Source organism: Brachyistius frenatus, unplaced genomic scaffold (assembly GCF_029030835.1).
Source record: "Brachyistius frenatus isolate BFR_SWC_R1_liver_20210118 unplaced genomic scaffold, ASM2903083v1 Contig_11, whole genome shotgun sequence".
In the NCBI taxonomy this organism is placed as follows: Eukaryota; Metazoa; Chordata; class Actinopteri; family Embiotocidae; genus Brachyistius; species Brachyistius frenatus.
Window position 1 is genome coordinate 3925953 of NW_027210610.1, and position 12718 is coordinate 3938670.

At 40.2% G+C, this 12718-nt stretch overlaps 1 protein-coding gene across 1 annotated transcript; it reads right to left on the minus strand.

The window, feature by feature from the left end:
• Window positions 1–4321: 4321 nt before the first annotated feature.
• patl2 (PAT1 homolog 2) lies at window positions 4322–12045 on the minus strand. The gene is made up of 19 exons (XM_069691642.1): window positions 12017–12045; window positions 11618–11759; window positions 10066–10394; window positions 9919–9981; window positions 9765–9818; window positions 9525–9686; window positions 9072–9146; window positions 8264–8412; window positions 7783–7875; window positions 7577–7700; window positions 7298–7415; window positions 6706–6812; window positions 6568–6621; window positions 6357–6499; window positions 6069–6225; window positions 5568–5708; window positions 5379–5476; window positions 5155–5295; window positions 4322–5058 (listed from the first exon to the last, which is right to left on the minus strand). Exons 1-19 carry the CDS (start codon window positions 12038–12040, stop codon window positions 5025–5027), a joined length of 2208 nt encoding a protein of 735 aa, XP_069547743.1. The 5' UTR covers window positions 12041–12045; the 3' UTR covers window positions 4322–5024.
• Between the last annotated feature and the right edge of the window lie 673 nt (window positions 12046–12718).

The following is a 12718-nucleotide window of genomic DNA, read 5'->3' on the forward strand; positions in this document are numbered from 1 at the left end:
GGTAAGGTTTGCGTCAAGTGCAGCAGCAGAGGAAAAGAAGAAATAATGTGTTGCTCAACTGGTCTGACTGTGAGACCTTAAATCATGTCTGATGTCGATACATAAAGCAGCTCCTCAGAGCCAACAGCATCATCATCATCCTCCTTAGCTGCATGTCAGCTCACAATTCAAGCCATGTTTTACCTTCCCTCTACAATAGACCACCGACACATAACTGACTCCACTAAACATAAAGGAAACGCACTTCAAGCTGAAGCAATAAACTACACAGCTGAAAGTTTTCCAATAACTGTGACTATAAGGTATAATTTCCCCCTGACTTCATCACCCAGCAAACACAAGGCAGTTACTGTACCTTGAATTGATACGACTGATCAATGACTTCAGTTCTGAAGGCAGTTCACGTATCTAGTTCATTTAGAAACTAAATCTGACGAACGTGAACGTAAAAAGACACTCACCCCCCGTGTGTGCCGTCTCCACCAGCCAAAGAATCACTGCACTCTGAAGTAGTAGTTGTCCTGCCATCGTGGACCTGAGAGAAGCAGCGGCAAAATGTTTTTAGCCCCTGCGGGAAAATAAGGAAGCTGGAGCAGATGTGCTGGAGTGGGCAACTTACCCGAATTATGAGGGTCTCATATACACTCCGGTCAGGAGGTGCCCCTCCTCTCACCTCCTCTGCTTATCGAGGTTTCTGCTCCCCAGATCCTCCCCCGCTTGATGGGAGACACACTCGAGGTGTACTTAGACTGACTGAATAATTGGCCACTTAAAGTACATTAACACTTAAGGGAGAGACAGAAGCAAAAAGAGGGAGTCTAAATTGGACATTGACTGATGAACAATGGAAGGTGTCTCCTACAGGCTGGATTATAGGCAAACAGAGTTGCTTTGTGTTGATTTGTGATCACTTTTATGGTTTAAAATGCACGTACAGACTATAAATCAAGTTTCTAACATTTCTAGCATGTTCTTATGTTTCAAACCGGTGGGGCACAATGAGAATACGATTAGAGGAGGGAGACAAGAAGGATTTTGATGAGTTTTTCACAAGAAAGTATGGGGTTTATGGGATACATCACTATTTACAGTAGTAAATAAGATCAATATATCAATTTGAGAAACTAAATAGACATGGAGCTCATTAGAAATTGAGCATTAAATCTCTCTTTTTCACCACCGATAGCCTTTATGACCTCTACTTTATTCTTAATCTTAGCAGAAAATGGAAAAGTTGCTTAATTTAAATATAAGCTAAATAAGCAGTATAATAAATCATCCAAATTACTGCACCACTGTGAAAGAACACTACAAAACTTAAACTGTACATGCAATGACATGAACAGGAAGCAGTCTAGTCCAGTTTTTACAAGCCCTTTGGCAAATATTTCCACAGACTGAAACGAATAAGAAACATTCATCAGGAGTGGTAAAGACTAAAAAGGAATTCACAGAGAGCTCGACATCCTGGAGTTTACACTGCCTTGTTTTTGAATGGCCTTTATGACAATGATGACATCATTTAAAGATGCAGAGTAGCAGAGCAAATGCTGGAAACAGTGAGCGAGCTTCAACTTCCGTTTACACCTCTTTCAGCCCATCGTGTCTCCATGATCCCAGCCAACACACACACACACACACACACTGTTGGTGGGTGAGAGCGGCGCCCTGTATATTTAAAGAAAAAGTGAGTAAAAAGAGAAAGATATCTCACCGTTCACATAGATTCCTCACCTAAAGTCCAAATCCTCCTCTTATGGGGTCAAGGAGAGGTTAATGTCTCACTTACCCGGCCCACCCAGACCTCTCACATACTTGGCTCCTCAACAAACTCAGCCACCACTGACAAACTATCGGTTCAGCTTTTCACCGCCTGCTAATGAATGTGTCTTTTGATTCACCGCTGATCACGCAGCCTCCGATCTCTTTGGGAAATGTTTGAGTATTCATGGTTTAGATCAACGAACATTCAGGAGATCGACACGTGTTGATTTTTTTTTTTAATAAAAGTGTAATTATGCAGGATGAATAACTGTCAAAGTAAGCAAATCGACAATAATTTACATCAGCTATGATTCTACATCTCCCATCCTGTTTGTTCCAAAATTATGGAGCTGGAGGGGTAATGTTGCGGGGAAAAAAACATAGAATTTCCTAGATTAAAATTGTAAATTTTCTGAGAAGAAAAATCAAAAATTTACAAAAAATATCAAATTTATAAGACAAAATTGAATAGTCATCAGTATAAAACTAAAATACCATTGAAAACACACAGATGATAACTGATATACTACCAAACTGTGTCCATTCATGTCACAGTTCACGCTTAAACTGACTTCACTGCACTCTCGTGGGGGGCTTTGGTTTGACGTGGTGGTCAGGATGTTGGTGTGTCGCTCCGTGTACCGTGAAAGAAAATGGAGACCACAGTGCAACCACTGTTTGACAGGGATTGTCTGACTCCACACAGCCATGTCTGCCATGTGTATTCCTGCCCAGATGTGTGCAGCTGTGAGAGGGGAGGCTCAGTGTCCGTGTTTAATTCACCGCCAACAATTTAGTGTCTGCCACAAACTGGCCCCTGAAATACAACCTCACCTGACAGCATTGCTGACAGCTGAGACCACAGAGAGGTCTGAGGAGTCGTTTTTTTTTTTTAAAAATTTATAATGGAGATGAAATGTTAAATATCAAATAAAAATAATTTCATGCTCCCAAATAATTTTTTTTTTTTTTTAAATCTCAGATTTCTATGCAAAACTCTCGTAAATGTTACTTCAAGTGACATGTCAGGTCTAAGTACTCGTGGTAAACAGTTTCTGCTTTTGCTAAATTATCCCCTAAACGGGGATATATTAACATCGCTTTCTCTTAACACCCTTTCGAGTCAGACGTCCTGGGACAGAATGCAGAAATGGACGTATTACAGCGGTCAATAAACCCAGACATGCAGAGAACAATAATTTGAAGACCTCAGATGAACTAATCTGCATTTAAATTGAAGTACTTCAGGCTTGAATAATGTTTATACAGATATTGCACCTTGATACTGTATTACTGCTGTGCTACAGAACAACTAAACGCTCACGTTTTCAGGTATGTAAAACAATATCTAAATTGTTAATGGCAGCAATGTTCGGAATAATATTTTGTTCCCATGACATCAAAACTATATCATCCAGTACAGTATTACTGGTCCTTTCCTAAAACACACTGCAGCTGCAGGAGATCCTTCTCAAGCCACATTTCATTTCTCTGGCATTTCTGTCTTCAGTAAACCAGTCTTCTTTTTTTTTTTTTTTTAATCCATCCCACCTTCAGTCCAAATATTTGATGAGTCGAGTATCTCACCCAAAACTACACAGATCTTCTAAAAGGGGTTAACTTTTACAGTAATTTTTTGAGGGGTTAAGTACATTACAGACCACCTATGCTATAAGATAGAAAATATCCAAGTTTACACGTTCATGGCTTTACTCATTTTCATTACGCCCAGTAATTTTTGACATTATATATTGGAAACAAACCATTTGTCAGCCCCTACTTTCAGTCCACTCCAAAGAAATAAAGAATATTGAATGTCTGACAATGCTCTGCACAACAGATACATGTTTTCTGCTACTTTATTCTGAACTCCTTCCTCTCCAACACAAGACTAGTGTCATCTAGAGGCTCTAGACCTGTACAGCCATTTCTCCCTTCAGGAATCTCACACACTGGCGTTTCAGCACAGAACAGGATTATTAGTTTGGTTAAAACTCAACTGCTTTCAGTGAAAAACAGAGAAAATCTGGAGAACAGATTTGTTTGCATCTAGAGTCCAATCCCAGTGTAGCGATGAGAGACAGTCATGACATTGCGTAGCCGTCTTTGTGATTCGTCAACATTGGCTTTACTTCCACATCGTTTCAGATTCCACAGACCTTATTTAAAACTGCATTTTCTTCTGTCCCCAATGGACACGTGACAGTTTCTGTAACATGCTGCTGGAACATGTCAAAAGAATTCTTATAAGATTAGAAAAAAACACAAAGCATTAAGGTGATAAAACAATGTAACGGGCACTACGTAATATCGTAGACGGATACCCCAAAAGAAGATAACAGTGAAACGGCTGCTCAATCAAACCTGACTGGAGGAAAACTTCATCCAAGAGTTTGACTGTTCAAAGCTCTCAAGAGCAAATGTTGTCCTCCAATGCTAGAGATGTGATGCATTTTCAGCAGACTTGATCAAGTTGTTGAGCAATTTCAAAGATTTTTTTTTTATTTATATTGCTAGTGCTTTACAAGGGTGCAATTTAAATTATTTCTGTTTCCAAACAAATATAATAAATTAAAATCTCTTCACAACTGAAACTTTTAAGATGGAAAATTACATCAAATACATCCTATTTAGTATCACTACACATTTATACACAATGCATGCCTTTTTACAAAAAAACCCAAAACTGCATGCCGTTTGTTGGGCCATGCTATGACAATATCCTGAAATGGTTATTACTATCATAATCAACAGATAGGTTCAGCTGTACAATAAATTATACAATCCTCAACCTGGTCACCATATCTCATCCAACACACTTCAATTTCTGGTCCTAAATGTAACTGGAATTTCAAGAGCACATTTGGAGATAAATGAATGTAAATGTGGTGGGATGGAAGCCAGATGGCAATCTGACCAAATGATATGATTGTTTTCAAAAGGTTTAAAATAAAGCAACAGGTTTCTGATTTCAGAGTAACTTACACAGATGCAGCCTACTGGAGACCAAAGGGAGGAAAGTAAAAAAAGTCAGATAAAGAAAAAAAGAAGAAGGAAAAAAAAAAAAAGGGAAACAGTTTGAGAGTGCAAAAATGTGAAGGGGAGGGGGAGGGGACAGAATAAGAATCAAAAGGTCAGAGGACATTATTTAGCTTCTGTTATAACGAGCACTGAGGAGTTTTTGTGCTTCTGGGTCCTTTCACTGAAGTGCTCACCACAACCTGGTCATTCGCTGAACATCTCATTAGCTGCCGTCCACCTTAAGATGGAAGAGCCAGGAATCCAGTCGCAGACCTAAACAAAGATATTTGGTAATTCGATTTTGGTCTATGCTCACCAAATAAACGTACGTTTTCTGCGTAAAAATCTTTCATCTAAAGAAGAACCTACTCCATGTTGCTTTTCAGCTGATGTACTGTACGCTTATCCAGGTAACGGCAGAAGAGAGTGAGCAGGTTTGATGGCAAGAGGAGCGGCTCCACCAGTGAACACTTGGAAAGCTGCCCCGCCACCTGGAATATTGTGTCGGTCCTAAAAGAAAACAGGAACGTCAAAAAGAAGAAAGAATGTTGAACTGATCGCACTTTGTTGAACGTTAGTTTTCAGATTCCCACCAGGTCTCAAAGTCGCCAATGCTGGGCTCTAGAGGAACACCTGAGGATAGCAGCTTTTCTCCTTGGGACAGGAGAGCGTACAACAAGGACAGCCCAAACTGAAAGGAAAAGAAATGCGTGAGAAGACCTGAAACTTTAGACAAAATAGTGCCGACAAATAAAAGCCGAACAGCAGCATAAAGCACAGACCTTGTTCTGACACGCCAGCGTCAGACACTCGTGTGTCGTTAGAGACTCTGATGATGTCAGATCTTTGAGGACGCCAATGAGCTGACTGAATGTCAGGCCACCAATCACATGTCGAAGAGATGGGTAGAGCACTGGAAGGGCCTTAAAAACATGACATGAGGGTGATGGTCATATTCATATCGTTAATTTTACACAGAAAAAAAAAAATATTAGAAATGACGCAATGAGGCCATTCTCGAGTTACACATCCATTCATCTACATCCCAAAATAAAAAATATCCCAATTTTAATGGGAGGATATTAAGGACAAGTAATAATCTATAATACAAAAACAAGTAAGAACCAATAATCAAATAATATAGGGATAGAAAACAAAACGATTAAAAAAAAAATTTAACCATCAGTTTCTAACTACACCTTTTAGGTTCCATATTTTGTTACAAAGGAAGTTTGCTTGAGGAATGTAGGGGGAAGAAAAAGGACCATTCAAAACTGCTCTACCTCTTCTGTATCTCTGCTCATCAGCGTCGGTAGGTTGGAGGTCACAATGCGCAAGATTGTCAGTGCAGAATCACGATTCAGGAACATGAGCAGCCGGGCAAGAAGCTTTTTGCCTTTAGAGACCAGCAGGAAAGGAAGAAACTCCTCTCCTGAATCTCTACAACAATTTTGAGGGGATTTATTGTTAAAATTCAAATATTAAATTGTTAACTATGGTATAGCTTTATGAAAACGGCAAAAATCAATTCAACTTTTCTGCAATCAATATTTGAAACAATACACACTCACGTGGAGATGTGGTGTTGCAGCTGAGAGTAGATGTGCTCAACTTTCCTCTGGATCTTCTCCATCAGCCTTCTTTCTTCTGCTTCAGACAACACTGTGGTTTTCGTCCTCTCCGTTTCCTCCACCTCCAGCAGAACTATGAACAACTGCAGTAAAAACAGAGATAACCGTGAGTTGGAGAAGGAAAAAATAAGTAAAAGTCACACTGCATCACCTTTTCTATTTTGCCGAGGACCTCTAAACGTTGTTGTCGGGTGTCATTTTGTTCCTGCAACAAGAGAAATAAGTGTCGTGTCAGGGAAAGCAGATTAATATCATTTTAAAGGTACCAGAAGTGGTCTCACAAAGGCACCTCGAGCGGACCCTGAACTTGGACTGCATTAACTGCACTGATGGCACGGCGAGGAGAGTAACATGTGGACACAGCAACTTGACCCAACGAGCCTTCAATGTGCACCACTGGAAGAAAAGATGGAAAAGAAACCAATAATTACCACCTATGCCAACTTTTATTTTATTTATTTTAGCCCCGAATGGTGTCTGCAGGTATTCTTCAGCCAACCCCCAACACTAAAAGGTAAGGCAGCCTGTATACAGCCCTCAAGGCAAAACAAAGTTAGCACAGCACCTGCTGCTTCATGTTAGACTGACTGTTCTAAGCGAACATTAATAACTGACTCAGGTGAGTCCAGCAAATTTTTTTTTTTTTTTTTTAAATCAACTCAGATCTTCTCTTTGCACTGCAGCAGCTAGACAAACACTTTCACATATTTCAGTAAGTCTGAAACAATAACAGCAAAGAGGTTCATCAGGGGAAATGATATCCTTCCTTTAATAACAGCAGTACAGGCCATATTAAAGAAGAAGTATGGCTGGGCAATTCTCAGCAACAGCAAACGTCAAATAACATCGTTTAGTAGCATGAAAAGGTTAGATGTGCTCACCTGGTGTGTAGGCATCAGTTTTTGTGATGTACGGTGTGGTGAGCTTGGGCGGCTCCCTCTTGCTCCTGATACCCAGCTCTTCATCAGCCATCTTGGCTTCTAGTCGACGATAGTACTCCTACGACAAGGTTTAAGCACATCAGCAATTCACTTTTGGTTAAGCTTATGTGTTTCAGGGAAAAACTAAAAAAAAGAGCAGAGGTGAATTATTCAGTTCAGTCAGCAAAAAAAAAAAAAAAAAAAAAAAAAAAAAAAATTTAGACACGAGAGCAAAGCTACCTGGTAATAGTAGTCCTCAAGGTATGGATTCTCACTTTGCAGCTGAATCATCTGTAGCCGGGTGATCCACTCCTTCTCTTTAGGAGTCATGAAATTGCAGTAAGGATCCCAGCCCTCCAACTTTCTATAAGCAGGTCAGATTTTTCTATATTTAAAACGGGTTATTTTTCTTAACATAATAAATAAGAATTTAAATCAGCACCAACCGTTGGAATATACGTTGCTTTTGACTCAGCAGTCGTTTGTGTTGGGGGTGGAGCTGCGTGACCGGACCGGGGTACCTGCTCGTCACAGAGGGGCTTCGCATTCAAAAGAAACCTCATCAGCTTCCATAAAATTTGAAGGTGTGCTTTGATACATTTACATAGACATAGTGTAATGATGCAGTTTTATCTTTATGCCAAATGAACACTTTCACTCAGAGCAAACAGTTTGATAATATAGAACTTGCACCACATAATGTTACATTTTCTCTACTTGGCATCCTTTATTCTCCAGTGGGTAGATTCATCCATTACTTCTACTTCCTATTAATGGCACCGGCTGTATGAACTGTATCTCTTGCAGGTCAATGAGAAGAGTTTTATACACTAACTTCCAGGTGATGGATATGATTGATACTCAAATATTTCAGGCTGCAAACAAAAAGTGGAAAACCTTTGTGATATACATGAGATTCTCACACACCTGAAAGGCTGTACTAGATTAGATGAGGGGCTGTAAAAGGGAGACGGTCTTGGTGAGTTGGCACCAAAGCGAAGTTGCATCATCTTGGGAGCCAGTGACTGAGGAGTGGAGGGGCAAGGCCGGTTCAGAGGAAACATGAACCCTCTTGTCTGATTTAGGGGAAAATAGCACCTCAAGTCAAGTCAAACAAATTCAAGCAAACGCATGTGTTGTGCATGCGTGTTGTTTTAAAGGGATAGCTCGGACTGTTTCAAGTGGGGTTGTGGGAGATACTTGGAGTGTTACCTGCGGTAGATGGTGATTGGCATGTCCCCAGTTTAGAGAAGCAGGCAGCTGCACCAGCACAGAAGCTGATATACATACTGCTGTGGACAAGTTCAGCAACACAATATTTGAACACTTAAACTGATCTAAACAATAGCAGTTAAAGTATACGCTACACGTACAACACTTTCATCGCTTTTCACCTTGACATCAGGCAGCCCTTTCTAATGGGGAACTGAAGCCGTTACATCAATCTCTTTAAAGCCACCAGGCTCCTATGACTTGGTTAGTTTGGATCCAAATTAATATTCTAAATATAGCATACACCGAAACTGAAATGGTTTTTTTAGGTGACTAAAATACCTTTTGTTGCCAACCATGTCTGCAGCAGTACATAGCTTTGTTTCTGTACCAGTAAAGCTGTCTGCCTCTCCAAATCTATTGCACACCGACTGTGGATAGGTACCTCTTACAAACCCACATAAAGCAGTCCCAACTGTCCCTTTAATATATCAGTAAAGGTCTAACTAATTATAGAAAAAACCTGATTGTAATGCTGGTGTGGCGTCAGCGGTTGGCGTGAGAAGATAGGGGATGCGGGTAACATGGGCGCAAGCATCTGCAAAAAAAAAAAAAAAAAAAAAAAAGTATTGCTAAAGCCAAGATTCAGGGGGAAGTTAACAGGCAACTTCCATGCAAAGTGCTTGTCTGAAGGAATTTTTCCACATTTTGGGAAACTCATTCACTTTTTTTTTTTTTTTTACAGAGTTTTGATGAGAAGACTGAGACCATTTATGCCTTCGTCCAAATTATTTCGTTCCATCCCTTTTAATAGTTTTGGTCTGGATTAAACAAACTTTTTGTGATCTGTGTTGTGTCCACTAGCGACACCTTCATCACAGATGTGTGGTCTGAATCCTCTCATCCAATTCTGCAAAAAAAAAAAAAAATATTCCTTTCAAATTAAGCTATGAAGTGGTAAAACTGAGATTTCCACCCGAGAGGGCCCTCTTTGGCCAAACTGTCTTCTGGAGTAGGATCCTCTGGGCTCCCCTCTCCGGAAACCGAAGGATGAGACAGGATATGGTGAATCCAAGAAGCTGGAGTTCAGTTGCTGACCTTTTTCTCTGTGACCAATCACACACACTATAGCATTGTCCTACGAAACACAATAAAATAAGACAGCATAAAATACACCTGTTTAACTAACACACATAATAAAATACATGCTCTTAACCTGAAGTATGGATCCTGAGATTCTTCTGGTCTTGCTGTAAGAGGGTGTCATCCTCTGGAGATGAAAACAAATCGGGTAAAGAAACGTAGCAGCAATAAGTGTGGTTAAAAATAAATAAATAATAATATATATAGCTTTCAAAGTTGACACTTACATCATCGTCAAAGATATGCTGGTACATGGCATTCCCACAGTCCACTATGGCACTGTCAAGACTCTTAAGAAAAAACAAAAACAGACCAAAATGAGGACCAGCTGCTGTTTAACTGCAATTTTCAGACGATAAACTGATCTTCGTCACCTTGATGCTCTGTCGCCCCTCCACTGTCCTCATCACAGCTGGGTCTTCAAACATCTGCCCCCTGCCCAGTCCTGCCCGCCATACCCTCCCTCTGCCACGATGCCCTGGGGGGAGTCGGGGCAGATACTGTGGTATTTGCTTGGGTGGGAAGGGAGCACTGCGGGGGCATGAAGGTTTGGGGTCCGGAAGTGGTTTTGTTGGAGGTGGTTTTGTTGGAGGCGGTTTTGTTGGAGGTGGTTTTGTTGGAGGTGGTTTTGTTGGAGGCGGCGGGACTCCAAACTGAAGGCTGCTGCTGCTGCGATTGTCTGGAATCACACTTGTGTCCAGATCTACAATACAGACACAGTGGAGCTTTCATTTTTTTTCACGCTGTTAAAAACAGCAACTTAAACACTGTGACATAAAGATTATAAGATCTTAGAATATATAGATTATCAGCATTTAATGTAAAATAAATAAATAAATTTTTTTAAAAAGGCAACATACTCTTTGCCTTCATTACAAAGTGACGAACTTTCATGAAAAAAAAAATTGTATTGCTGAACTTAGATGTTCGGAGTGTCCTGCCTTGTTCTTTGCAATAAACTCTTCTACTTTGTCAGAAATAATAATTTGATATTAAATGAACTGATCAGTTTCAGGTTGAGTCAACTTAAATTACCAATCATCACTTTCAGAACTTAAACCACCTGATAACATTTAAAGTTCAGTCTTGCCAAACTGACCATTTACTACCACCAGATGCATGTTAAGCATTTGGGGTTAAAATCCTCCAAGAAGCTTGTATTTCAATAATCTGACACATGGTGGCGATGGTGTCTTTGTGTCAGATGAGTCACACAATCTTGTCTTGATCAAATTAAAACAGGTGATGAAAAATAAGTTTGAACCACTGCTGATTGTGTTCGCTATGATTATGTCCAGTGTTACACTCCAAATACTGAAGCATTTATCAATACAATGTGATTCATCAATGCACAGCGCAGTTAGGCTACTGATAATTCAGATGTGTAGTTTATAACATCCACAAACCTCAGTCAGACTATAAACTCTGACTTTGCGTTACTTTGAATTAAATTAATGAAAATAGAAATAAAAACACTGAACAAACATAAAGCCAAAATTTAAGAAAATTCATTTTAACTACCCGACTCAAAATTTGTATTTAGGTTTATTGTCTTAAAAAAAATATATTAAAAAAAATAGTTTGAGCTTTTTCGCCAAGAGTTTCAGCCTGGCTCTGTCCAAAACTAACGGGATCAGTTGTCTGGCATCTTCCTTCCTATTTAGCCCACTTTAACAAACACGAACATGGTAATACGTTTTCTAATGCAACTCTCAGAAAGGAAGTACTTGAGCATATTTCCAGAAATGTCAGACCGTTGCTTTCTTTCCAGGAGAGTTTTCTCAACTCGATATCTTCTAGAAAGCAGGAACATGAGCACACCTGCTTGAACAGGGCTGTTCATCGGCAGACGCGAGGAACTATATTTTAAGAGATAAAAAATAAAATAATTTTAAAAAAAAGATAATTGAAGACGCATGTACACACCCATCCCAAACGTCTCCACATTGTAGACGTTTATCTCCTCGTCCTCCTCGGCCATGGCCTGCAGGAGCCCACAGTCCATACCGGTCCCTTCCTCTCCATCACTCCACTCATCTCCTTTCTCCGGCCACTGAGGCTCTGCCTCCTGGGGTTCATGGAGACAATGTAACATGGGGTACAAAGTGATGCAAGGCTTTTTTTTTTTGTTTTGTTTTGTTTTGTTTTTTCTTCCCCGAAGCCAGGTGATATCTTCACAACAGGAAATAGTAGCACGCTGGCCAAAAACTGCGTAAATCTGCTTATAGTCCAGTGAAAAATGTTCGCGGCAAGTAAACCGAAGACTGTTGACTTAGAATAACAATATTTACACGATTAAAAGCCGCGCGCGTGCTGCTGACTTACTTGTTGCTGTCCCGAATCGCTCATTGTGTATTTTTGGAAAATATTTCTACACTTGAAGACGACGGTTCGCGGTGACTTTCCTCGCAAGGTTCCCTGCTTTCACTCGTCAGACGGCGAGAGACGCTCATTAACTTTTAAATGAACTCACCTGCGAGGTGCAGCGCGCGTGGACACGTCACCGGGCGGGTTCCGGCAGCAAAGCCGTCCTCGTGCCTCTTACTGTATGCTTCATACTTCGGTTCGATTTGCTGAAGACAGCTTTTATTCTTTCCACCTGTTCCTTTTCCAAACCTGCTGCACATATTGACCTTAAAATTGTGACGCGCTTCGTTCTTCTGGAAAAGCAGTGTGCGAACACTGACCTCAGGTGGCCAATATTAGCCGAGCACTTTCCTTTTTGGGGGGTATATTTTGAAAACCTATTTACAGCGTCTCCGACCTGTGAAGATTCGTGTTTCAAATGTGTTTAAAATGACCAAAATTTGAATTTATTCGACCCTTGCTCCTCTTAATGATCCAAAACATAATTACAACCCAGACAGTTAACTCAAACCAACCACCTCTTCTTGGACAGACATTTTAGGTGACTAAAATGTTTATTAATGGCAGCGACCACAAAACAAATATGCTTGAAAAATCTTTGCCAATGTCTGTTCATTAAATGTGTATTTTGCATTATCTTAAAGTCATGACGCACCCATT

Excerpts from the sequence above, each read along its gene's own strand:
- patl2 (XM_069691642.1), bottom strand. The coding sequence starts at position 12,040 with ATGAGCGATTCGGGACAGCAACAA. Across the intron at positions 5,709-6,068 it reads TGAGCAGAGATACAGAAGAG|GCCCTTCCAGTGCTCTACCC; the intron begins GTAGAGCAGTTT and ends CATGTTTTTAAG. Across the intron at positions 5,296-5,378 it reads ATTGGCGACTTTGAGACCTG|GACCGACACAATATTCCAGG; the intron begins GTGGGAATCTGA and ends GTTTTCTTTTAG.